At 48.6% G+C, this 26,334-nt stretch overlaps 1 protein-coding gene across 7 annotated transcripts in view; it reads right to left on the bottom strand.

Annotated features, from left to right (window-relative positions):
• ATP11A (ATPase phospholipid transporting 11A) overlaps positions 1-26,334 on the bottom strand; it is a 2,308,865-nt gene that overhangs the window by 1,474,187 nt on the left and 808,344 nt on the right. For all 7 annotated transcript variants that reach the window (XM_069636989.1, XM_069636990.1, XM_069636983.1 and 4 more), the window contains exons 5-6: positions 12,651-12,758; positions 7,238-7,366 (exon numbers count right to left, since the gene is read on the bottom strand). In XM_069636989.1, coding sequence (XP_069493090.1) covers positions 7,238-7,366; positions 12,651-12,758 — 237 coding nt within the window. The remainder of the gene's footprint in view (positions 1-7,237; positions 7,367-12,650; positions 12,759-26,334) is intronic.

The raw sequence follows: 26,334 nt of genomic DNA, 5'->3' as shown, positions 1-26,334 counted from the left end.
TTGAGCAGTACCGTGACAAAGGCGGTCCGAGTGGATTCCGGGAGTACCGCAGAGGAAGCTGCCACTTCAAACATATTACATAAATGGGGGATAAGCAGATCAGGGAAAGCCTTGTATAGTTCAGCCGTGATCCCGTCCGTTCCCGGGGCCTTACCGTTTGGGAGAGACTTTATCACCTTGCGAAGTTCTTCTTCTGTGGGGGGATTGTTAAGAAGCCCTCCCAATCTCCGAATCGACCCATCCCAGGGCGATCCTATCCAGGTATTGGGCGATATCATCATGACCCGCCATACTATGGGCGGTATATAACTTCTCTTAATATTGGCGAAATACCCCATTTATCTAGACCGTGTCCCTGGCAGCCTCCCCCACGGGGGGGGGGTTCCACTTCTAGTATGGGTTCCAGGCAATTCTCCGGTCTAATGGCCCAGGCAAGGGTTCTACTCGGACGATCTCCCTCCCCATATCTCGTCGCCAGCACCGGATCGCCCAAGAATCTCTCCTCCCCGTCCATTACAGTACGGATTTCTCGTCTTTTTGACAAAAACAAGTTGGCTTGAAGCGAGGGGGAGCTCATCATTTCCTGAAGGAGCTCCATATTTTTAATGTCTTTCTCTTTGAGAGCTATTGCCCTACGAATACTTTTCAGGACCCCCCCTCATCCTGTGACATGCACCAATCCCGCTAATACACCTTAAAGGTTTCCCATACTACACCTGGGTTAGGTACGGATCCGCGTTCAGCTGGAAAAATTCTGCAATGGCACGGCGCAAATTCTCCCGAAACGCCCCGTCCTCCAGGGCCCGGGCCCGAGCCCAAAACCTCCATCGGAGTTGCTTGGGAGGAGATGGTGGGCCCTTGAACTTCACTAGCACCGGGGAGTGATCCGACAAAGTACAGGGGAGAATCACAGCCCCATCCGCCACACGTGACAGGTCCAGAGCCAGGTGGATATAATCAATTCTAGATCTATCAAACGTTGAGGAGAGGGCTAAGTTGAAATCTCCCACCCAAACCAACTCATACCCCGGGAATGTTCGTAGGTGTTCCGAGCATGCTTGGAAAAAATCAGGAGAGTCATAATTAGGGCTGTAAACGTTTATGAATAAAACGGACCAGGCTTCAATCTCACCAGCCACCAGTATGAACCGGCCCTTCACTATCCGACACCTGTCTGTGTAGTTTAAATTCCAAAGAGTGGTGTATATAGATTGCCACCGCCCGGGAGTGTGTCGAGTAGGAGGACCCGTACCTGTGGATACCCCAACCTGACAGAACAGGGAGTTTGTGATCCTTCCCTAGATGAGTCTCCTGTATGCATAGGACATTAACATGGGGGTTTGGCACATAATTGGAGATGAGGCGTGGTTTTTTTTGCATTAGTGAAGCCCAGAATGTTCCATGGAAGTAGAATGGCGTCAGAATTGACGGGAGCATGAATCCCCTGGGGGATAGTCAGTGATGACTAGGTTGGCAGTAATTGGATAGTCTGATGTCACAGAGATCATCTGGTGTAGGACTACAGGGACACTTTACCAAATCCTGACGTGCAGAAAGCGTTCTAGACCCAGAAGGAAAGACCCCCCCACCCCATCCCCTTAAACTGGGTACAGCAATACATTAAACACTAACAGGTGGAGAACTATGAATACCCCCCTCCTCTCCCAACCCAGACAAGAAACTCCAACCTACAGGCCAGCAAATCCCTCCCCCCACCCACAACACCAACCATTAAACTTCAACTTGCTTAGGTGCCACTGGGCACGGGTGGTGCCGGCGGCCGCTGTGCCTCCCAATGGCAAGAGGCTCATTTACCACATTAAGCTACTACATTGGAATTAACATGTTTAGTAACTGGTTCCAGAAACTGCAAAGCAGGACCCCGGGGTTCGTCGGGGGGCCCTCGCGAGCAGGTCACAGCTGCGTGATATTTCCCTCCAAACCAAGTCGGGCTAGGATGGATGATGAGGGGAGGTCCCCGTGTCCGGGATTTCAGAAGCAAAATGTTCCGCAGATTCCGGAGTCGTGAAGAATAATGTTTCCCCTGGTAAACGACCCTGGGTTTAGCGGGATACATCAGAGTAGCAAATGCCTTTCTTTCTCAGGATGTTTTTCACCGATTGAAATGGCTTCCTCTGGTCCTGCACTTGTTGACTAAAGACAGGGAAGAGTCTAATTGTAGCAGAGCCCCACCGGAGAGATTTCTTTTCCCTAGTGGTGAGGAGCAGGACATCCCAATCCCGATAGTTGAATATGCGAGCGATAATGGCCCTTCCGGCGCCCCCGGAAGGGGTCTAGCTGCCAGGGAACGGTGGGCCCGCTTCACCATGAACATGTTCGTAACAGGAGGGTCTTCAAGAACCTCTTTAAGCAGTTTTTCTACTAATAGTTCCATATTGTCAATGGGGGTGGACTCGGCGACCCCTATGATCCTTATGTTTCTTCTAGACCTTCCCTTCAGGTCATCGTTCTTAGCAACCACTCTTTTCACCGTCCGCTGTAGAGACTCCACCTCTTGCTGAAGTACCGCAATCTTGTCCTCTCCCTCTCCGATCCAGTGCTCCGCCTCTGACATCCTGCTGCACAATTTTCCAATTTGTACTGCTGACACATCTACTTTGCACGTTAGCGCGATGATTTTGGCACCCAGATTGTCTGTACTGCCTTTCAGCGCTAACAGGGTCTGGTTGAGACCCATAATATCAAATTGGGGTGGGCCAGTCTCGGCCTGTTGTTGCGAAAGAGTCCGACCTGGCATAATGATCCATCTTCGCCTGTTTATTCTGGTTGCCCATTCCAGGCGCAGGTTATAGGCTCGAGGTGCACGTGGGGCAATCCAAGGGCTGAGTGGTTTATCGCATTATACCCAGGAGGTATGAATGGGCGAGGGGCCCCTAATATCACTGCCAAAAGACGACTCGGTAGAAGAGATGGGCAGGGCCAGGCGGGCGAACCCCGCAGGCCAGGCAGCACTCTATGAGCCCCGGAGGAGCAGTCCAGGATAAAGCTTGTTGATTCAGAGAGCTTGCTGGAGATGAGTGTTGCGACCACGCTGGGCAGACTCCCAACAGTCCCAATCTATGGGGCCTCCTGGCCCAGGAGAAGCATCCAGCCCTCTTGCACCCCCCAGGCAGTTTAAGTGTCCGGCCTCCACTCCCTTAGAGAGTCCCCCCACGAGCCCAGCACTGTAGAGATAGGGGAGCACTGCAAGATGTGGACCACGAGCAACGTTGGCACAGGACTTTTTATGCAGGGCTCCCCCAGTTCAGGGCCACAGCACCTCCAGCAGCCAGAGAGCCCCACTGCGCTAGGAGGAGGGGGGGCAAGGTCCAGGAGTCTGCACAAGTAGGGTGGACAGGTAGGGTGAGCTCTGGCACCCGGCCGCACCTGCCCCTGACACAGGGCAGCAGCATCCACAAGTCACTCCCTCCCCGGCCTCCCGATTCACAGCTATGTGGGAATGTTGGTCCAGCGGGGCCGGAGGGCGAAGAAGGAACAAGAGAGGCACGTTTCAGCCCCCCGCACAAGTCCTGGAGCCCACCAAGCACTCGCGGGCGGGCAATGGCGAGGCTCACCCAGCAGCGCGGACAGATTCAAGGAGCCGCGGGGGGACAGACAGCATCACCCGCGACGATAGTCCCAGCCGGTGCCGCCCCCAGCAGAGGGAGGCGTTTCCCCCGACACCTGCGGGTGGACAGCCAGAGCACCTCCTGCAGCGCGGCCAGGTCCAGGGAACCACAAGGGGACAGACATCAGTGCCCGCAGTGCCAGCCCCGGCCGGGTTCACCCCCCAGCAGCAGGCGATCCAGGAGACAAAGGGGGGGGGGTGGGCAGGGACCATCACCCCGCCCCTGCAGATGGCAGAGGGCCGCGCAGCAAGGAGGGGGAGCTGCCGGATTCGATAGGGCTCAAGCCGAAGCCCTGAAGTATTACTGCAGCTGTCGGTGGGGGAGGGGTGGCCCGCCAAGTCCAACCATGTTTCAGCAGGCCCAGAGGGAAACGGTAAGATAATCCGGGATCCACACACTCACAGAGGCCATTATCCGAGTTCCCCTGTGCCACAGTAGTTCCAACACCACGGCGTGCAGTTTCCCTCCGAAATTCACAGCTGGACTGCAGGATATCGAGCCATATAGTTGAGCCTCTGCCGGAGCACTTTCAGGCTGCGGCCATCACTTGAGCCACGCAATAGTGCCTCCCCCCCTAAAGTACTCAATTTCTCAAGCGATTCACTATTCACCTTGGATCCACCTACGCCCGGCTAAAATCCTCTTAACACAATGCTTGTAGGCTATTCATGAATCTAATTTCTCGGGTGATTCACGGTTCACCCCGGAGCCCCCTACACTGGGCTCAGATCCTCTTTAACACAATGTTCAATTAGCGTCCCTCCGCCAGGCTCAGATCAACTTCATCTACTTTGTCATCACCTTTCTTAACGTTATCAACTTCAAAGACTTTCGATTGTGCACAGGATTTTAGTTGACCCCGTTGCAGGACCACTTTGATTTCACAATTCTTTGTCCCTCTTTTGCTTTTGCCACCTTTCAGTTGGATACCTTACAGAGACTTTCGAATGAGCACACACGCGGCGCCGGACCACTCTAAGGTATCGTATCTTGGCTTCAAAGTACAATCACTCATCTGTTGTTCAATTTTACTTGCGTTGATGATCATACACTTTATACAATGTTTGCTTCAGCTCTCACTATACAATGTTGCAACTTTGGCTTCAACACAGACCGGTCTGGTATCAGTCTACCCAACTCACCAGCTGTGCTGACTTCACTGGCGCAGCTTTGTTGTAGGAGCCAAGAACAGTAGCACAGCGGCAAGCGTTTCTCCCTGCTTTGACTATCGATGTGGGAGACCCCAGGGTGCCACCAACACACAATGCAAGACTCTTCAGCCTTGCTTCCTGGTATTACGCTTTCTCTTCTCGAAGGTTCATGAAAGTAGCAGTCTCTCAGCGAAAAAGGTTCAAGGCCACTTCCCTCCTTGCGATCCCCTTCAGTTTTACCATCTTTCACCTTGTATTAAACTGCCATCTTGGAACTGCTGCTTCCTTGTGTGCTTTGCCTCGTTGAGTGTGCTCTTGTGTACTGCCTTTTATCTGTGCAGGGAAGTGTAACGGAAGTCAGGTGTGTGTAATGGTCAGTAATTGCCAGACCATTGTATTGGGACATGTCAGGTATATGGCTCGTGTGTTAGTCCATTTTCACTTTTAGTGAGCTGTCAGTAAGAAAGTGTTTGTGTTGGGAAACGGGGGCTGGGGGTTTAGTTCCTAAGTATCTTACCTGGTAGGATGGGGTAAGGTGTTACATGGAAGGAGATACTGTGTCTCGCCATCCAGTGTCCCACTCACCGAAGACCCCTCACCCAGGTGATCCTTCCGCACTGGCCCACCCCCAGGAACTGGATCGAAAAGTGATGGCCGTGTCCTGGCCACCTGGATGACGGATCCCAGAGGACTAGCTGGGGAGACACCTTCAGGTTTCTCACAATACACTGGAGCTGCTTTTAGGTCCTGCTTACCCTTTATTAATTTAGAGCCATGCTTTGCTATTATGGGGAATTCCAAAGCTGTTGACTGCTGTGGGTAAAAACAACAAACTACAACACAATACAAATTACAACTCGTTTGCACCTCATTAAATGGGGATGATCAGTTACTGCAAGACAGTAATTAGGTTATCCCTGGTGGGTGTATACCAACCATTATATATCACTCTGTGTAAGTCAGTGATACTCCACTGATCTAAATACACTGCAGGCAGAGAAAACCAACTGGTATGTGCTTCAATTATCAGAAAATGCTGCATGCAAACACCACCCAAAATAAGATGGGCAAAAAGCTGCCTTTGTTTTGGGCCTTGTTTGGAGGGGTTAGTGTGGGCTCACCACTGGGCATCTGAAACTTGCCAGGTTGGATGGGTGTCTTAAAAAACACAGCCAAGCACTTGGATAGAGCGAGGGGTGGTGAGGAAGAGGTAAGGGAAGCTAAAGAACCCTTCGCCACCCAGCGCTGGAATACTGGGCATAAAACAAATTGGAAAATAGTTAGCAACTTTTTACCACTGGCACTCAGGATGTCCTTTGCGATACGTCCATACTTCCCACCCAAAATCAGTCAATCTAGAAAAAACGAATCACAGACTAGCCCGTAGTGCAGACATTTGTATGTAATATTGGTCTTCAGAATTAAAACCAAGCAAGGTGAAAAACGAACAAACCTACAGCTCCAGCTATATAATGTGTTTTCAAAGCCATGTTTTATGGTCAACTCACAAGAAATGTTTTATCACATACATCTGATATAGTGGTGCATGACAGAAAAAAGTTTTAAAATGCTTCAGAGTTGTGCGACTGTTTCTCAATGAATAAGTAAATGTATGCAAACAAAACATGATTTAAAATCCTAACGTCACACGACCTATGTGAGTAGGAGTGCAGCTTCTGCCATAGAATTACTGAGCAGAAAGAATGGATGACCCCAGGGTAGAATGCAAAGATAACATGCTCCGTCATGGTTGTGCCCAGCAAGAAATAAAGGTGAGCTCAGCGGTCTACACATTTGTCATCTTTGGAGACCTTTCTGAACACGTTCGTTGAGAAACTTGGTTGATACATTTTTTACCCACACAAATACTGTTATTCATTTGTAAGCCCACAAATTTATATTTTCGCTATATTTTTTCTTAACATATTTCTAGCAAGCATTTTCGGATGTTCTTCCTAGAGGCGTCTCATGTTTTAGTTATGCCAGTATCTGCATAGCGTGCATGTGTCATAAGCATGTCCCTGTAGCCATGCTGGCTGTTGGAAAGGGGACACTAATTCAAGTCGCAAGCTACTAGTCATCCCTAAAAAAAGCCACTTGCCACCTCCATTATATGCATACACAGAGCACGCCATTTCTAACTTACTAAGGGTCAAATATCACTAACCAGTGGTCAGTGCAAATTTTGCACCCCGGTACACATCTCTACATTTATTGTGAACATTATAGTCCCTACCATATCTGTTGTATATGTATCATTCATTCTGCTGAGTGTTCCAATACAATCCTTTCAGTGATTCACCGACTCATTTCCAACCACATCCACAGTTTACACGTTGCGCTTTCTGGGGAACTGTCAAATCAGTTTCGTATCAGCATTGGCATAGAGTGCAGTACAGTTCCATTTACTTAATTCTTGCTGTCAATAACATGGATTCCGAGAGAATATTAGATTACCTTATGGCTGGACTCCCCATCCAAACTGGCTGTGGTAACAAAACATGTTCCGTCTGGTCTGCTTGATGAGAGAAGTATTAAATCACAGGGAAACGTTTCATCTTCTTTAACCATCACAATATCACCAACCTAAGACATCAAAAAGGCAATTTAAACCATACAAATAAGATTTTACTTCCTGGATTGGACAAGCACAAAACAGCTGGCAAGAGAGTTGAGCTCCATGAAATGTTTATTTCAGGCAAAACCTTCCAAAACATATAATCTCAGGAAAACAAAACCTGAATGTATGCTGTGGACTCTGGCCACGTACAAGATCATATCAGACTGGATGTCTATAGATCCAATAACGAAGTCAAAACGGAGGACAAGAATAATGTCTTAGTTTGGTGGAAGCAGCATGTAATCATATCAGAGTATGGCATCTGACATTGCAGGTCAATTGTGGATACAAAAGTACTGGGAAACACCATAACATAATACAACAGAGCAAAGTACAAAGTACTATGGTAGGGGCTATAGTATTTGGTGAGGATGACTTCATAACTAGATTCAAAATGCCTTTGAGATAATGGTACTACAAAAATAATAGTGCTATATAAAGTAAACATCTTTAAAGTGCAACGCAGGCTTTTTCTCCCTCCGTCCACTTATCTATTACCAACACTCCTCTTCTTACAGACCCTTCTCCCCTTCCTCCATAATCCATCTTGGATTGAAATCTGTTAGTATTGTAACTAAGTCGCCAGCGTTAACTTGAGGACCAACAGTTGGATGGTCCAAAGGGGCTGAGTGCCACCCAGAGCTGGTGGATGATAGGCATGGAGGATGTATAGGATGATCCCAAGAACACGCTTACTTAGTACCCACACGTAGACAGGAGGCAGTCACAGGAGCATTTACACCCCAAGCTGCGCTAGTGACCACTATGAGGCGAGGGGGAGACCAAAACCTCTCAGACACTTGTTCTCAAAAGGCAGACACTGTCGGAAAGCGTTTTCACCTCCCAAACCAGACCCAAACATTGAGCATAGCATATAAAGCCTCTTCCTTTAAGGGAACAACATTTCAACGTTCTTGACTAGTTAAGAAATATTTCCTTTCCCTCGGCACCGATGTTGCAGGAAACTTTTCTTATGACTAGCTTTGAAAATCCTGCAAAGTCCTGCAGACAGACTCGTACTGGAATACTTGAGAACTGTCTCACAAGGAGAGAAGAAAACCATTTACCAACATTCTTCTGGCCTTGCTAGCATCACAGGGATTACCAAATTAAAAGTTCTCCACAACCAAAAGGTAACTTAAAAGTTTACCGCAAGGATTTCCTTACTCCAGATTCACACGCTGAGGGAACAGAGGGATCCAGACTAAGGCAGGCAGTGGTAGCAGAGTGGGATGGAGAGAAGCATCACACATGTCAACTGCCTTTCTAAAATTCAAGTAGGCAGCAGGCCTTCATTCAAACTTGGCCCAACCCCTATCCAAGCTACATGATCACCAACACGTGGCCCCATCACATAACAGCCCAGCCCACTGGTGTTGACATATTCTTGAGCCTCACCCAAGGGGAGGGTAGACACTACTAAAAAAAAGGGCTGCAGGTTCAGTCTGGCAGCATGTGGAAGTTCTAAAAAGAGTTTGAGGAAGGAATTTGGTGAAAAGTGGTGAGAGGTACTGAGGAGCACAGAAGGAGAGAGGCAGTGGTTGCAGGGAGAGTGGCGGAGGAGTGTGTGTTGTGTGCTAGAGCGAGTTGGACGTGGGCTCAAGGCGGCATGTCAACGGGAGAGAATACGTGGTTGGAAGGAGAGTCTGGAAGAAGTTGGAAGTGTATTGAGTACCATGTGGAGAAAGAAAGAAGGGCTGGGCTTGGAGGAGAAGAGCCATCAGGACTAAAGCAGTCAAGAAGGGAGAAGGCTGTTAGAACCCTTAACATCATTGGCAGAGAGAACAGAGCTAGAAGGGGAGATGCAGCTACTTTAGCAGAGAGAGGGAACCCCTTGTGGAGAGAACGTAGGGAATTTCCGGCATACCAGGACAGTCCAGAGAAGAATCTAGAGGCGGCAGGAAAAGGTACAAGCTAGCTGTGCATGCTCACGGGGGTCACAGAGCTTATGATATGGGTTGTCAGCAAGGAGGAATCCCTGGGACCACGGGCCTAGAACAGGGAGGTAATCGTCAGAGAGCATCCCAGCCAAATCCCTAGACTATGGTCAGTGGTGAAAAGACTCACCCCCAGTGTCTTGACTTCCTGGGAGATATGTTTAGACTTGTCCAAACCTGGTACTCCCAGGCCGCAGAAGGCCGCATATCATACTCCACCCCATAGTGTTTAGGAACCCATATTATTGGTTGGACATTCAAGCATGGTGGCGGAGAGACCTCCTTGCTGTGACTGATGTAAGAGACTTTTCTTTATGATTTATGACTGGTAGATTGCTTTTATGTCAGTCAGAATGAAACCCTGTTCTTTGATTAAAACCTACCTTGTTTCTGCCTTTTGCTTCCTCAACTGGCTCTTCTGTCACAGAATACCAGAAACCAAGCAATCAATCCACTAGGCCACTTCAATGAATCCTTCTCCTGTGAACTTTGTCCTTTTTACTCAGTAAGATTAACAGCCATAATGTACAGTCCTATTTTCCATATCCTATACAACACATGTCTTTTTTCTATGCTCTGCTAGCTACCATACAGTACTGTGACTATGTTTCAGGGGTGGTTATGAACCTAGTGGATGCATTTGAATCAATGACCAAGACTAATTAGCATTCTAAAAGGTTCCTTACAGGATCCGCAAATGTTCATGGGTGATCTTGCTCAGGAAAACCCATATTTTCTCTTCTCTGCCTATCCCCTGGAAGGGCACCCTGAATGAGATTTATAAAGCATGTACAAAGCAGCATTACATAAACAACTCACACCATCAACAAACTTTAAAAGCAAAAAAGCACACTAACTGTCCTCAGAAAAGAGATCGCATAAGCTTGTTAGCTCCATCTTAAAAAGAGGAATTTGCTTAATCTAGCTCAAGACTATGACTATGTTTTGTTTTGTTACTCTGTGTTCTTTTAATATTTGAAGGTACAAGTGTAACACCCTAGCCATCGCTAACAGATTAAAAGAAGGGTGGCCACCAACCAGACAAAGTCAACGGATCCAGGCCACTTGACAAACTGTTTCATCAATATGCCTTCTTTTAAATTGGTCTATTGATTAAACATAAGCAATACAGATTAACGTAAAGGGAAATAACATTGTGCAAGTTGTTAATTCAATAAAGAATACATGCAACCAGTAGTCTGGTGTTGCACAGTTACTGCAAAACATTATTCAAACACAAAACACACTTTTGTTCCTAGGCTAGGAATCAACATGTGTGAAAGGAACAGTGATCGTGTGCACATATCAGGGATGTCAAGAGACAGTCTAGATTCAAGCCCTCCCCCCCACAATCTCAGAGCAAACACCTGCAGTGTAATGTAATTTGGGTACAGGATCCAAATATCCTTTGGTTCAGAAGAAAAAAATAAAGGTCTTACTAAGGGCCAACTCTGGTCATGAAAATCTGCTACATGTTCAAGCCATTTCAAACTACTGGGCTGGGCCCCCCCCCCTCATCCAGGCCTAACAATACATCTCTGTGTCAATAAAAAGAGCATGCCCGCCACATCCAGCATCAGATTGGTGAAACCAAGGAGCCCAATCAGTAGTGATCGGGCTATCACTGCCACCAATAGCTCATTGGCTGCCTGGAACACCAGGGTCCGATACCACCAACATCTACAAAACTGTAATCCAAAATCTCAGACTCAACCCCTACATTGCAATGCCTCCTCAGTTCATCTAGAAAACACAGTGCCATCTTCCTATACTAAAAAAATATTACTATTGATTCCATCAAAACTACTGTCCCATCTCAAGCACACATTTTTACAGCAGAAAGAAGACAAAAGTGCATAAACCACTCTTGGGTCAATTGAAATCAACAATCTCATTCAGGCCAATGCGGGGAGCCGAATCGACACTGGTTCAAATGAGACATGACAAAAAAAAAAGAAAAGAAAAACAAGCCGACACAAACTCACTATTTGTACTGATCCTCTAGCTATATCCGCGGCATTGAACACCATCAGCCACGAAATCCTGCTTAAAAGACTTTGAGACATTAAATTACAGCTGGGGCACTCAAATACAGTAGCTCTTAAAACCTGTGTGTCCCCGCCCCCTTAACCTCGCGTCTGCTCTGGCTTTGCTGCCTGCTATCTACTAACAACTCCTTCCTCTCTTTTTCTTGCAGAGCAACACACAATGAAGCCGCCAAAATGGCAGAGGTTGCTAGAGAGGAACTCTTAGAATTATACAAACAAAGTCCACAAGAAGAGAAATGGGGTAGCAGAAAAACTGAATTTGTTTTGAAAAACATAAAAATGCAAGTGTATTGCCGCAAGTGAGATGTAAACTGCTTTGAGATTGGGCACAGCAGAACATGTTTGCATATATTTCAGTGACCACATAAATACAGTGTTCACATGCCATAGTATTCTATCAAAATATCTATGCAACCAAATATTTTATGGAAATGTTTGCACTAGCAATGGCCATTAATATAGCAGGGCTTGGCACAATGGCAATGTTTGCGCAACATATAATGAACAAGGCACTTTGTGCAAAATACTTTTTGGACCAATGCCAATGAATGAGCGTCCAGGAAGAGTCTCAAAGCCCACATACGCCAGTATCAGGTTTTGAAATTGCCAGGCGCTATTTAGCTGGTTCTCAAACCAGCACGTTTTTAGGAGCCAGCTTTGCCGCCACAGGCTAGCTTGTGCCATACCAACAAAACTGCACGCACTACACTGCACAACAAAACAAACACAGCCTTGCACAACAGCACACGACAGCTATCAACTGAAAAATACCTGCTCCCAACAGCACATCACAGCTCTCTTGCTCGTTCTCCCGCTCAGTCCTACTAACTTACCCTACCCTTCTTGCTTTTCAGATCCACTAGAGCGCCAGGGGACCACTCCGGTGGTGGCAGTGCGTAGTATAAATATCCTTTAACATAACATACCTATGGGACAGTAACTCAGTTTGGAAACGGGGTATTGAGGAACATAAAGGCAATAAAGAAAAGATCTAAAGCATAATGGGCAATATGTACCAGAGAAAAAGCCCCAGTTTCTAGCTCATGTGGAAGTTAGATTTCTGGCATGCTGTGTACTAACTCCTCTTTCCCAAAAAGATCTCATTCTACTAGGTGATGCCAGATACCCAGGATCTACTTTGAGCTCCTACTTATCCCATCTTCATTATGATCTGGCGATACGTACGATTAGTGATCATTCCGTTTCCTTATGTATAGCTTATATGCACCTACGGCAATTAAAATATAAACACCACACTGGCTTACCCGTAATTTCCTGCTTTGCTTTCTAACTAATTTGCCGTGCTGAATAACATGCACTGGATACTCATTCATTGCATTGTCTGCTTTATGCCGTAACCAGTCTTCATAACCCTAAAAAATAACCAAAGGACATGAACAAATTTTACAACAGACCGTGAATTATTTTCATCCTTTGATTATTGCAATATTTCAAACTTGACGAAAACAAGATATCCAGTAAACTCGATGGAGACCTAATGAGCTCCCTTGTTTGGTTTTGTTTTTGCATTTGGCTGTTGAACAAGCCTTAAGCAATACACAAGAATAAACAAATAACATCATTACATATAATAATTAAAATCACATTACACCAATAAAATTTAATAATACATTTTTACAATTCATAGGTATCAAAACATCCTAATTCATCTTAGAACTTACCTTCAAATGTCAGGGTGTAAACATATTAGCACCGTTTGAATGGATAACACAGGCTACTATTCCAAACCCTAATCAATAGAAATTGCTAAGGCCTCAGTAAAGGTTCTTCAACCCAAACCGTGTTCGTTTCAGAAAAATCATGTTCCAGATAGAGTAATCTGCTGAGGTCATACCACCGATTCAGCCACATATAGTGTGCTCCAAAATTGACCTAAACATATATGGTATATGCGGTTTACCATAGCGCTACAGCCCTTAAAGTAGTGCAGCAAAAGAGCCAGACAGCTCGTTAAAAGACTTGTTTCCACTGCTTCCTTAAAAAAATGGCAAGTCTGCCTTTCAAGGGCTATCCCGCACATTGCACCCCAATATTCTCCAGTAAGGAGAATGTTTAATCTTAAATACAATACAAAATGCTTAAGACCAGAGGAGCAAAGTTTTATCAAATGAGCCTGAGGGGTGTTCAGCCTGAAACCTTGTGAGGCAAAGGACGTACACCATTTCTTTTCTGCCAACTTTTCAATGTTGTTTACAATATCCCATTCCATAAACTTCCTTTTTATCAACCACTCAGTGCTAGTAGAGTAGAATAGGGGCTCATTGGTTAGATCAAGTGCGGCAAGAAAATTCGTAGCAGTTGACCATAATTCTTAATTTGTGCCCTCCACATATCCTTTCCCCATAAGTGCCATTAGTTAATTTTGGTACTCCAGGTAGATTCTCAATTTCAGGTACAGCAACGTTCTCTGGACTAGCCATTGCGCCGTTAAAGAGGCCAAGCCAGACTCCATTCGCAAAGCTTCCACAGGGACGGATTGTGGCAAGTTAATAAATAAGTGCAGAATGTGTTCCTCTGCAGTCCTAAGCCACTGTATCTGGTTATTCTTTAATACCAGCATGCCATATAGCAGTCCTGGGACAATACTGACTTTATAAATCTCCAACATTGCCACAATGTTGTATCCCCCTTTCCTGGCTCTATAATGTTTCATAACTGCCCATTTTTTCAAAACCTTCGGGAGTATGACCTCCCCAAAATAAGTGTTTGAGGGTTTGTTACAAATTGTGAAGCCCAGGTAGGTGTAACCCTTTGTTGATTGGTTTACCACGTCCGGAGCCTTCCAACTAAATCGCTGTTTCCGTTTATGTACGTTTGGGTCACCCAAGCACAATTCTTCAGTTTTAGATATATTTATGATCATGAAATTATTTTGTGCGTAGGCGAGGAGGGTTGCGATCGATCATTGGAGGCCTATCAGTTTTTTGTCCAATAGCAAGGTATCATCTGCAAAGGCCAACCAAGAAACCTGCCTTCCATTAATTTTCGCTGGGACATTTCTAACAGCTTTAAGGTGACCCTCCAGGTCCGCCACACAGATTATAAAGCATGGGGGCCAATGCACAGCCCTGTTTCAGGACACTATTAGACAATCTGTAATTTGAGAATTTGTCCGAGGAGGACAACCGTACTGAGACTGAAGTGTTCGTATAAAGGGCTTTTATGATAAAGAGCAGCTGTGGGACTATCCCCCAATTTTCAAGCTTGTCCCAAAGCAATGCCCTTGATACTAAATCAAAGGCTTTTCTGCAGTCAATGAAACAACAATACATCTTCTGTCCAAGGTCCACTTCCGCCATTAGATACTGCATAGCACATACATTGTTAAGTGTGAGTAATTTTACCTAAAACCCGCCTGGAAGAGGCGCAAAATTTAGTTTCCTGGGCCCAGCAAGTCAGTTTCTTAAGAAGCACTGTGGGAAAAAATGTTTGCAAGGTGTCCATTAACGTAAGTACCCTATAATTGGCAGGGTCCAGCCTGTCACCCTTTTTAAAGACCGGGAGCCAGACAGATTTTAACCAACTCTCTGGCATCATAGCTGTTCTTTCCACCACCGTAAAGAGGTTGTATAACCAGCCCCGAGGCTTTAATTTTAAAATGGTATTAGAAATACTGCACAACCCAGGGGCACAAGACGGGTTTAACCCTTTAATAATGCTCACCAGTTCTTCTTTATCAAAACCCAAAGATGTTTCCTTGCTGTGGCCACATAATTCTTTACTTACTAATATTTTGGATGAAAGATCGTAATACAATTCACCAACAAAATCACACCACACCTTTTCAGTAATGAGATTCAGTTCCTTTGCCGTGGAAGGGACGAGGAATTAATTCTATCGGGCCTAAAATGTATGGTTGTCATTTGATTTAAGTAAGCCAATGGGTATAACCAGTTAGCATTGTTAGCCGAGTGCCTATGTTGACGAAGCAAATTCTTGTACCCAGTCTACAGGTTCAGGTGTTGGATTATTTTCCCACTCGCAGGTATGCAGGTGTTGCTTCCAATTTCAGCCCTCTGAATCCGGCGGATCAGTTTCCTATGTTGAATCGCTGCATCAAATAATGTACTGTGTTGTAATTGAACCCCTGGCCGATTTCATGAGGATGCGACACACGAGAGCGGGTATCCCTCTCGTGTGTCGCATCCTCATGAAATCGGGCTTATAGAGTGGATCACGCTATATGCGGACGATATTATGCTGTTGGTGCCGAGCCCTGAGAAATATCTCCACAGGGTGTTAGAAGCAGTCCAGGAGTTCGGGAAATTCGCCAGTCTACGACTGAATATTAATAAGTCAGATGTTCCCGCAAATGGATGGCGCAAGCCCACCAAGAGACCTACAAAGACTTCACTGGCTACCCCAACAGGTTAGATATTTAGGGGTGATAATGGCACGTACTGCCAGGTTGTCCGTGCACTCAACTATGATGCATTAGCCATGGTGGTATGCACCAAACTCGATTGCTGGAACCACCTACCCATTTCACTAATGGGTCGGTTGGCACTAGTCAAAATGATAATATTGACCAAACTTTTACCTCTTCAGCACAATACCACTCTGGCCGGGTAGAGACTTCTTTGAGAAAATAACTGGTGCCTGCTCTGCCATTGTATGGAAGGGCAATGTGAGGGCCAGTTGGCAACGCTTCACGCAACCTTATGAGCGGGGCGGAGGGGTCCTTGAGACTCCTGACTTCGAGGCATATTACCTGTCCGCCCATGCATACTATGCTGCTAACTGGGTGAGAGATCCACTGAGAGCCTCCTACGTGGCTCTGTAAACACGGGGGAAGACAAGGGCCGCATTGCTGCACGGGGTAGCCGCTGGGAAGAGGTGAAACTACAACCAACTGGACCCGAAACTGGCCACGCAGCAAGCATGGGCAAGATTAACACAGCAATCCCGAAATGTTGTCATGTACAGTGTCAGATTTCAGAGTGCCCACGTAGTGTAGCCGAAGAATAGTTCTTCCCGATTTACTCCTCTGGTTTGTAGAAAACAAGGAACCAGAGCAGTCAATCAGAGAAAAGAAGGGATGCCAAAGGAATCCCAGGTGCCGCGATGCCAAGATACAGCGATGCCGGATACCAGAGGAGAAGATATGGGCGGGATACCGGATAGACACACTAATGATGTAGGCGCTGGACCTGCAAGTGAAGCGGTTTTGATTAAAGCACCACAAGAGCAATGTACATCCAGCTTCTAGATCCGAACAGAGCCAAATGCCCAATAGAAAACAAGGGGTAGTCACAAGGATGTGTACCCTACAGCTTGGTTATTCTAGAGTGATCACGGACTCCTCCTCCCCCTCTTAAATGCAATTACCCAAGAAACTAGTAATGGCTTACCGTTGTTTCTTTTTCTTTGACAGTGAATCCCTGCAGCAGGAAGTGGGAAGGTCCAATGCAAATCCACTGAAGGAGAGACGTCCAACAACCTGTCCCGACGGCACGAGGACGCTTAATCCAGCAACCTAAACCGACGGCACGAGGACACCTTAGAACACACTGGAAGTCTCTAGTCCGTGTACTGAACCAGCAATGAAGTCCCAAGTTCAACGAGTCCTAATAGCCAACAGAGAGGCACACGATTCCAAAGGAGAAATCCAGAAGCAGTTCAACGGAGCAAAATGCTGAGTGGTGCAGCAGGCAGAGTCCGGAAGTTGCCAAGGTAGTTCAAAGAGGTGCAGCAAGCAGACGTTGTCTGGAAGCCGCCAAGGTAACGTAGTTCAAAGGGAGAAGGCAAAAGGAATCCGATTGCGGTCCGAGATCAAAACAGTAGTCAAGGCAAAACGAGGCATAAAACGTTCCACTAGCAGTTCCAAGCAGCGGTCCGGGTCGAGGAGCCAGGAGGTCTATGAGTAAGCGGGGAAGGGGGAAAGGAAGGAAACTGAACAACAGGAAATAAAGTACAAAGATATCCCAATACAAAGTTCGTAACGCCACTAATGTATAATAAGAAGCACTCGGCAGAAAAAGGGAGGTGCTTAAAAAGGGGCAAGTCACGTGACAATGCGGTGCGTTGCTCGGCATCAGTTGTAGGAGGGATAGAGAGCACGCCAGCGTTGCCATGCCAACTTCCAGGCACCTGGCTGTAGAGCTCTTAAAGGGCTACGGCACCGTGTTTTGGAGGTAAACGTACGCCCGTACATGACATACAGTCTCCAACTTCCAATCTGGAATGCGCCCTACTTGGCCCCGTCAGCAAACAGCACTATCCACACATTGGCGGGAGGTGGGTGTTACAGTTTGGAGACCTCTATCACAATGGCCTGTTTAGACCCTGGGAGGACATCAAAGTTGAGTTTGGGGATACCCCACTGCTGAAGCTGCAATATCTTAGACTCCGACCGGCAATTGCAGTAGTATGGGAGGGATTCCCTCAAGAACCGAAGTCACATCCTTGCCGCAATTACACAACTTCCAATGGGATGATCAAGAAAACTGCCTCAGCATTGTATAGAATGGTGTTGGAACCAAGAGGGGCGCAGGTGACTGATGTTAGGGGAGACTGGGAGAGAGACCTACGGATTCACACTGGTTACAACTGTGCGGCATCACGAAATAGGTATTGCTTAAATCCAGGTTTGGCTAATCCACTTTAAAAACACTAAACTCACCCCAGCCCGCTTGAAAAGAATGTATGCAACAGCCACAGTGAAAATCCCTAGGTGCAGAAGTAAAGACACCGACCTGATACACATGTTATGGTCCTGTAGGAAGCTCTTTGAATACTAGGGTGGGGTCTGCAAGGCACTTGTGGCTATGGTGGAGCAGTCAGTGGAATGGGAGCGACTAATATGCACATTGGGCTGTGTACTCAAAATTAACGTAGCAAAGCGCAAGCTTATTAACATTGGACTCCTACTGGCCAAACGTGCCATATTAATGAGGTGGAAGAGCGTGGCACCCCCCCAACACTTCACGAATGGATAAATGACATGGTGTGGGCGAATAACCGGGAGGAAGTATACTCCAGCTTACATCCCCGCACCATGAAACCAAGGGATATATGGGGGGTAGGGGGATTCTGCCAATACCTGAGCAACAGGATGATACGAACAATAGTGAAAACGGAACAGTGTAAATGCTCTTCAATATAACATGCCTGTAAACTGCTTGTATGATACTACCTGTGCAAATGTGAATCTGCTGAACTAATGCATTGTGGTAATTTCTGTGAGATAATGGACTGTTTTTGCCCTGATCCCAGATTAAGGTTTAATTTAATTCCTCCATAGACCACCCTTCCTACGTCATCCATTTCAACCGGGTTGTGATGTAGAGCAAGGAAGTTGTTCACTGCATTGATCTTTGAGCGTGACCATGTAATGCGTGCACCCTGTTGATGAACAGCGTTACCAAGGTTACGCCAACACACGGTTCTCTGAGCCTTTATCTTGATAACCCAGCTCAATGGTGCATAATCACTTGATTCCTTCGAATTAATAGTGACCTTACTACACTCTTCCAACGCTGTCACATCCACACAAACAATCTATATGCGATTTAAGTGATCCATTTTTCCAATTATGTGTTACAATATCACGGTCAACATTTAAATCCTGAAAAGGCCAAAACTTTACCTTGTTACTATTGATTAGCAACCTCCAAGAGCAATCCCTAGATCCCTCCCTCCCCAATCAGTGTTAAAATGCAAGTCCTTTACATTAAGGTCACCAGCCAGCAATATGTGACCATCGGGAAGTCCTTATACCATGCTAGAATGGCTTCCCCAACTGACTTTTATATTGACTGAGTGCTCACCTGAGGGAGGGTCCTATACATTGATTATTAATGTTCTGGTTTCAGGGCTACATGGAGTAAAAACACATTGCTGATAGTAATGAAAGGTGCCCTAGGAAAGATTTCAGGCAATATCTCGTTCTCACCCCCAGTTCTGCAGATAAGCTTTGGAAGTGTAAGTATTTTACTCCCTATTTTTTAAAGTTGGGAGTAAAATTATGTTTTAGGTAGTAAAAAAGGCAGTCCAATTCCCAATGAGAGTATTTTATAGGCAAGTAAAATGGAAAACGGAAATGTTTTTGTAATATTTCTTTGCCCCCATTTATTCATGCACATTAAAAGATACATTTTTACTTCTTCTGATCAGGCAGTTATAATAGTTTATTCCTGTGGTACAAGGTGCATTACTGGTCCAAACATATCCATGGAGCTGTGTAGGTAAAAGCAGGGGTATAAGGTTATATGTGTCCTTATGTTGGGAGTATTTTTACTACCTATTTATTTTTCCCACAGGATTTGCCTATTTTTAGGGAGTGAAAGTGGCCGATACACTCCTTATCTGTAGGGCTGGATGTAGGGGCAGATACTGTCTGTATGTGTCCTGACTCTTCGTTGTTGCTCTCTTGCCTCTGTTGCCTATTTTGACTGGGAATTCCTGCCAGAGTATCAATCCTGGCCATCCAGAAAACCCTAGTTTGTTTCAGTGGCTCTCTCTGTTGGCGAGAGTAGAGCTGGGCCTCATTCCTCCCTAACGTAGGCATATCCTCAAAAGAGGAACTTTGCTGTTGTGCCGCGATGCAGAGGCTCCTGTGGCTATGTATGGCGGGGTCCACCACTGCACACCTGTGATGGCGGACCGATGAAGGAACCGTAAGGGAGAAGTCTTCATGGAGGTGGGTGAGGGCAAGTTCTTCCCTGAGAGCTTTATCAAAGCACCTGTGCCACAGGGAGACCTTGGATTTCCAGGGATCCTCGTATGGCACGGCGTCTTGACAATTTCACTCCACCCAAAACACTTTCCATTCACTCTCTACACTTCCTGATGCACTCACTCTACAACCTTGCATGTACACTCACTGCACACCATTACTTGCTCTCACCAGCCATCACATTTTCTTTAATTCGCCTCCACACCCCAGTCCGCCACCCTTCCTTGTGTTTTTCTTGGTCTGCCATCTACTCCTCCTCCTCCTTGTGTGGCCTTCCATCATGTGTTGTACTGTATCTTGATTTCTACCTGCTCCCTACTAAAAGTTGGCCATGACTGCTCAGCCATTCCTACTTTTTTGTCTGAATTCCTTTGTTGGGGTGCCTTTTTTTAATTCTTGAGTCAACAAAACGTTTTGCTTGCTTTCCCCGTTTCATGGCTTTCTTTTTGTTATGTGTGAAATCAGAAGGTGTCTCCTTAGCTAGTCCCCAGGGATCTGTCATCCAGGTGGCCTGGACACAGCCATCGCTATTGGATCCACTTTTTCGGGGTGGACCGGTGAGGAAGGATCACCTGGATGGGGTGCTCCTTGGGGAGTGTGACACCGACAGGCGAGACGTGGTATCTCCCTCCTCCTTTCAACAACTTTTCCCCATCCTACCACGTACCACTCCACCCCCCCCTTTTCCCCACAAACACTTTCACACAACACGAAAGACAACGGACTAACACCAGGGCCGTTTACCTGTCGTGTCCCAAGACCAGGGTCAGGCAAATTCAGGCAATAGACGAGAAACACGCACATCTGATGACCCTTTCCCTTCCCTACAGGGATAAAAGCTGGAGCACCAGAGCACAGTACGAGCAAGGAAAAACGCACGACGTGGGGGCTAACTCAGCACGGCAGTTCAAGAGGAGGCGAAAGACGGCGAATACCAACACAGTGACAAGAAGTGAAGTGACCTTGCCGTTTCCGAGCCAGCCTGTGAAACCTCAGCAAACGGAAACATAAGACCATAAACAAAGGTCAGCGTGTGTTGCAGCAGATGTCTACGGTACGCGAGACCCTCCTCCGCTGATAACCAAGCCGGGGAAAGAACAAGTTACTTACCTGTAACTGTTGCTCTCCAGCATGGGTCTGGCATAGATTCACATACTCATGAATATTCCCAGTCGTCAGGCTGGGAATCCTCGGTAAAGAAAAAAATCAGTTTCGTTTCTGGACTGTCTTTCTACTAATAACCAATCACTGGTCTCTGGGTCATACTGCCCCAGCCAATGACAGCCCTCTACCTAAGCCCCTCCTCTGGCAGCCATCTTCAGATGTGGTAGCACGGAAAGTGGCAGTAGGACCAAGAAAAGAGCTGCCGAGGGTTTGGAGGAAGGGTTCACATGTGAATCCATGCCAGACCCATGCTGGAGAACAACAGTTACAGGTAAGTAACTTGTTGCTTCTCCAGCATGGGGGTCTGGCATGGATTCACATGCTCATGAATACAAGAATACATAGCAGTACATACATGCACAATCACGGGAGGTGGCAAGGCTCAACATTAAGCATTTCAACAACTCAACATTTAGCAACTCTTACCTCCTCACCAGGCTCACCTTCAAGCGAACAGGTTGCGCAGCACTGCTTGGCCGACTCTGGACTGCCCCCTTGAATCCCGGTGAAAGCAGTAGAATCTCTTGAAGGTGTGCGTCGACCTCCACAGAGCAGCCCTGCAGATGTCCAGCAGGGGCACACCAGACAAGAACGCCGTGGTAGCAGCGATCGCTCTGGTTGAATGGGCTCTCAGACGGCCGGGCAGCGGTCGGTTTGCCAACCGGTGACGGTGCATGATGCAGCCGGAGAGCCATCTGGAAATGGAAGTCTTCGAGAGGGCCTTCCCTTGGTTCCCAGGTCCAAACTTCACAAACAGCTGTGATGTCCTCCGAAAACTCTTTGTGCGGTCCACTTAGAACTTCAGCGCTCTAGCCGCATCCAGTGAGTGCAAAGTCCTCTCAGCCAGCGATGAAGGCGACGGGAAGAAAACAGGTAACACCAAGGGCTCGTTGAGTTGGAAGTCCGACGACACCTTGGCCTTGAAGGAGGGGGCGTCCTCAGCACTACCCTTGTCTCGTGGAATGTCAGGTATGGAGGTTTACAGGAGAGGACCTGGATCTCTCCCACTCATCGTGTAGAGGTGATGGCCACAAGAAACGCTGTCTGCCACAATAGGAACTTCAGCAGTGCTGAATGCAAGGGCTCGAATGGGGGACCCATGAGCCTGGTCAGCACCACGTTGAGCTCTGAATGCAAGGGCTCGAATGGGGGACCCATGAGCCTGGTCAGCACCACGTTGAGCTCCCATGCCAGGGCCGGAGCCTTCACCGACGGGAACGAACGGAACAGTCCTTTCATGAACTCCTTCACCAGGCGATGAGACCATAGAGATGACCGCCCCAGAGTTCTGGTGTAGCAGGAGATAGCCGCCAGATGGATTTTGATGGAGGTGTGAGCCAGCCCCGCCTTGGCCAGCGACAGCAAGTACCGCAATACTTGAGGGGCTGTAATCCACAGAGGGTTGATCTTCTGTGCACAGCACCAGACAGAGAACCTCTTCCACTTGTGTCCATAGCACTGAGGACGCCCTGGCCTTTGCAAACACCTCCTTGCAGTCCGCCAGGATATCATACCCTCCAAACTCTAGTGCTGCAGGAGCAGGTTCAGTGATCCCGGGTCATGATGTAGGATGGCGTCTCGTTCCCTGGGGAGATCCGTGTCCGTCGGCAGTTTGACAGGGGGGGGGCGGTGCGGGGGGACGGGACGCCGACATGTCCAGAAGGTCCGGGAACCAGATCTGCCTCAGCCACGCCGGTGCGACGAGAATCATCCTGCACCGGGACCGTCTGAGTTGACTGATGAGTCGCAGCATCAACGGAAACGGTGGGAATGCATACAAGAACATGCCGTCCCAGGGGAATGAGAATGCGTCGCCCATGCTCCCTGGCTGGGGAAACCTGCTGGCGAACCTCCGGCACTTGGTGTTCATCGCCATCGCGAATCGATCGGTCGATTTGGGGATTGCCCCATCGTCGGAACAGGAGATCCAGTGGATCCTGCCGAAGCTCCCACTCGTGGCAAGAGCGCAGCTCCCTGCTGAGCGAGTCAGCAATTGTGTTCTTTATTCCTGCCAGATGGAAGGGTACCAGGAACATCCCCTGGGCCACGGCCCAGTGCCACAGATCCTATCGTTCTTGGATAGGGCTGGGGATATGGTGCCCCCCTGCTTCCGGGTGTAGAACATCGTAGTGATGTTGTCGGTGAAGATCCTCACCACCTTGCCCTTGAGGGATGGGAGGAAAGACCTGAGGTCCCAGAACACGGCTCGGAGCTCCAGGACGTTGATGTGTAGTGACCTCTCCTCCGGGAGCCAAAGGCCTCTTGCGTGGGGATCTCCGGTGTGCGCTCCCCATCCCTCCATGGAGGCGTCCGTTGTCACTGTTTCCTGATGTTCCGGGGGCTGGAAGTCCATGGCCGCCGCTAGATGTGCGTGGTTGTCACCACTGGATCGTTTGGCGGAAAGTCTCGTTGAGGGAGATCTTGTCTTCAAAGCTGCCCGCCACTTGCATCCAACGGGCATCGAGGGACTCCTGTAGTGGCCGCATCCGCAATCGGCACAGACGCACAAGGTAGATGCACAGCGACATCATGCCGAGCAGGGACTTGATGGACCTCACCCTGGCCATTTCCATGGTCAACAGCCGTTGTACCTTGCCCAGGATGCCCTTCGTCCTCTCCTCCGACGGTGAAGCCAACCGTGCCACTGTGTTGAGTCTGGCTCCCAGGAACAGGGCGTTCTGCGACGTTACCAAGTGTGACTTTGCAAAGTTGATTGAGAATCCCAGTTCGTGAGCAGGCGGACGGTATCTGCTGTGTGATCGACCGCGAGTTCTCTTGACTTTGCTAAGATGAGCCAATTGTCCAGATAGGTATATACGTGGATCCCTTGCAGGCGCAGCCGCATAGCCACTTGGTGAAGACCCTTGGCGCCGACTTCAACCCGAAGGGCAGGGCCTTGAATTGGTAGTGTCGCCCTTGGAACACGAACCATAGGAACTTTCGATGTCCTTTGTGTATGGGGATGTGGAAGTAAACATCCTTCAAGTCCAGCGACGACAGGAAGTCACCCTCCTCCAGCTGTCCCAGCACGTGCTGAAGGGTGACCATTCGGAACTTCTGGGACTTGATGTATTTGTTGAGGTGGCGAAAGTCCAGGATGGGTCGCCAACCGCCGGTCTTCTTTCGGACGAGGAAGTACCGTGAGTATACTCCGGAGCCCCTTCGGGACGATTTCTATCGTCCCCATTTTTAGCATTGCTCGAACGTCCAGAAGTAGCTGTGGCACATGGTTTTCCTTCCTGGCCTCGGGTGGTAGACGGAGACACTTTCTTTGGAATTCCAGAGTGTGTCCGTTGGCCAGAGCATCCCACACCCAACGGTCAGCGGAGATGGACTCCCACACGCTGACAAAATTCGCCAGCTGGCCTCCCACTGGGGTGATCGAGTGGGGGCCCCGACATCACGCCCGGTTCAATCTTGCTTCGCTGAGGTCTTGCCACCTTGGCGATGACGACGATGTCCTCCAGCCTTGCTGCAGCCTCTGTAGGCCTCCTGCGATGACGAGCGGGCCACTTGGCCATCTAGGACGGCCACCGACTTCCATCAGGACATTCAGACCAGGGTTGTTCCCTGTCGAAGGGCATGTCCAGTACACTGGTCTGAACATCCTGACGGAAGCAAAAACCGGTGTCGGCGATGTCCGTGGCCATCGTGATGATGTGGTCTGACGCCACCTCGCCTTCCTGTAGGATTTCAAGGGCCTCCGCCCTCTTGTCGTCTGGCAGGAAATCCAGGAGGGGAGCGATCTTTAACCACAGATCCCTGTCGTAGCTTGCCACGATTGTGAGTGCGTTGGCCGCCTTGATGGTCGTCGCCGCCAACAAGCTGACTCGTCATCCCGTGGCATCCAGCTTCTTCCCCTTGCCGTCCGATGGGGAAGTGGAAGTTGATGCCGTTGCCCCTGTCGATTTCTTCTTGGCTGCAGCAGAGACCACTGAATCCAGGGACGGCTGAGCTCTAAGGCACATCGGGCAGAATCTGGGACCCGATACTACTTCTCATACCGGTCCCTCTTCGAAGGAGCCGTGGACGGGTTCTTGAGCAGCGATAGTCCCTCGCCCCAGATGTCGTCTAGTAACGGGACTGAAAGGACTGTCTTCCTCTTGGCCTCCCGTCGTTGGTAGAGGGAACCCTCCTTCGGCTCTTCGGAACAAAACTGGAACAGCTCTGATGCCCTGGCGATCATGGCGTGAAAGGAGCCAATTTCGTCGGGAGGGGAGGCCCGGGCAGGGGGGTGAAGGGTGATCCGTCCCGTCGTCACCACCTTGGTCGTCCGTCCCCGTCGGCGCCTTCTCCGTTCCCGTCTCATCCCTCAGCGGATGGGAAGGAGGTGAAGGCTGGAAAGGAGGTGGTGGATGGATTCGCCTACACTTGCTAGGTGTGCTCCCCGACGGTCCAGGCGTCGCTGGATCGTCCACTGGGGGTAAGGGCAACCTCGTCCTTATCTCCATACACAGGGTCTGGATGGCCATCAAGATCGCTCTTGTGTTGTCCTGTGGCGTAGGCATCGGTTGTGACGGGAGCGATGGCTGGGGCGTGGGATCCTCCATGGCCCGCGGCTCCTCGTCGGTTCCACCGTTGCTCTCTACGTCTGCCTCGTCGGGATCCCTCCCGTAGGACCGAACTTCTTGTCCAGGATCTTTGTAAAGCCAACCAGCTCATCTTCGGACGTGGTATCTATGTCCGTTATGGCTACCGTGCCCCCCCTCTTTCTTGTCCCGGGGTTTCACGGGGGTCTTCGATAGGTTGAAAAGATGATTTCCTCCGGGGTGGTCAGGAAACTCTAGGCCCAGGAGTCGGTTCCACTGGCATAGCCTCAATAGGCTTCACCAGCGCCTCGACGACTCCTTCAATCGAGGCCTTTGCAGGGTGAATCCGGGCCCTCACGGCCTTGCCTGCGTCTGGGGCCCTCACCTTACGGGGAGGGTCACCGCCTCGCCCCCCTTGGCTTTCTCTGTCGAGATCGACCGGGGGTTCTCCCGAAGCTTACCCGGGTTCTCCAACTTCCTTTTCCCCGAGCCAGAGCGTTGGCTCGTGGTTGATGGCGTTGGGTACATCGCGCCCTGCCGGGCAGCCGAGGAGCCCGA

Source organism: Ambystoma mexicanum, chromosome 7p (assembly GCF_040938575.1).
Source record: "Ambystoma mexicanum isolate Mex_15411 chromosome 7p, UKY_AmexF1_1, whole genome shotgun sequence".
In the NCBI taxonomy this organism is placed as follows: Eukaryota; Metazoa; Chordata; class Amphibia; order Caudata; family Ambystomatidae; genus Ambystoma; species Ambystoma mexicanum.
This window is presented reverse-complemented; position numbering and strand designations above follow the sequence as displayed.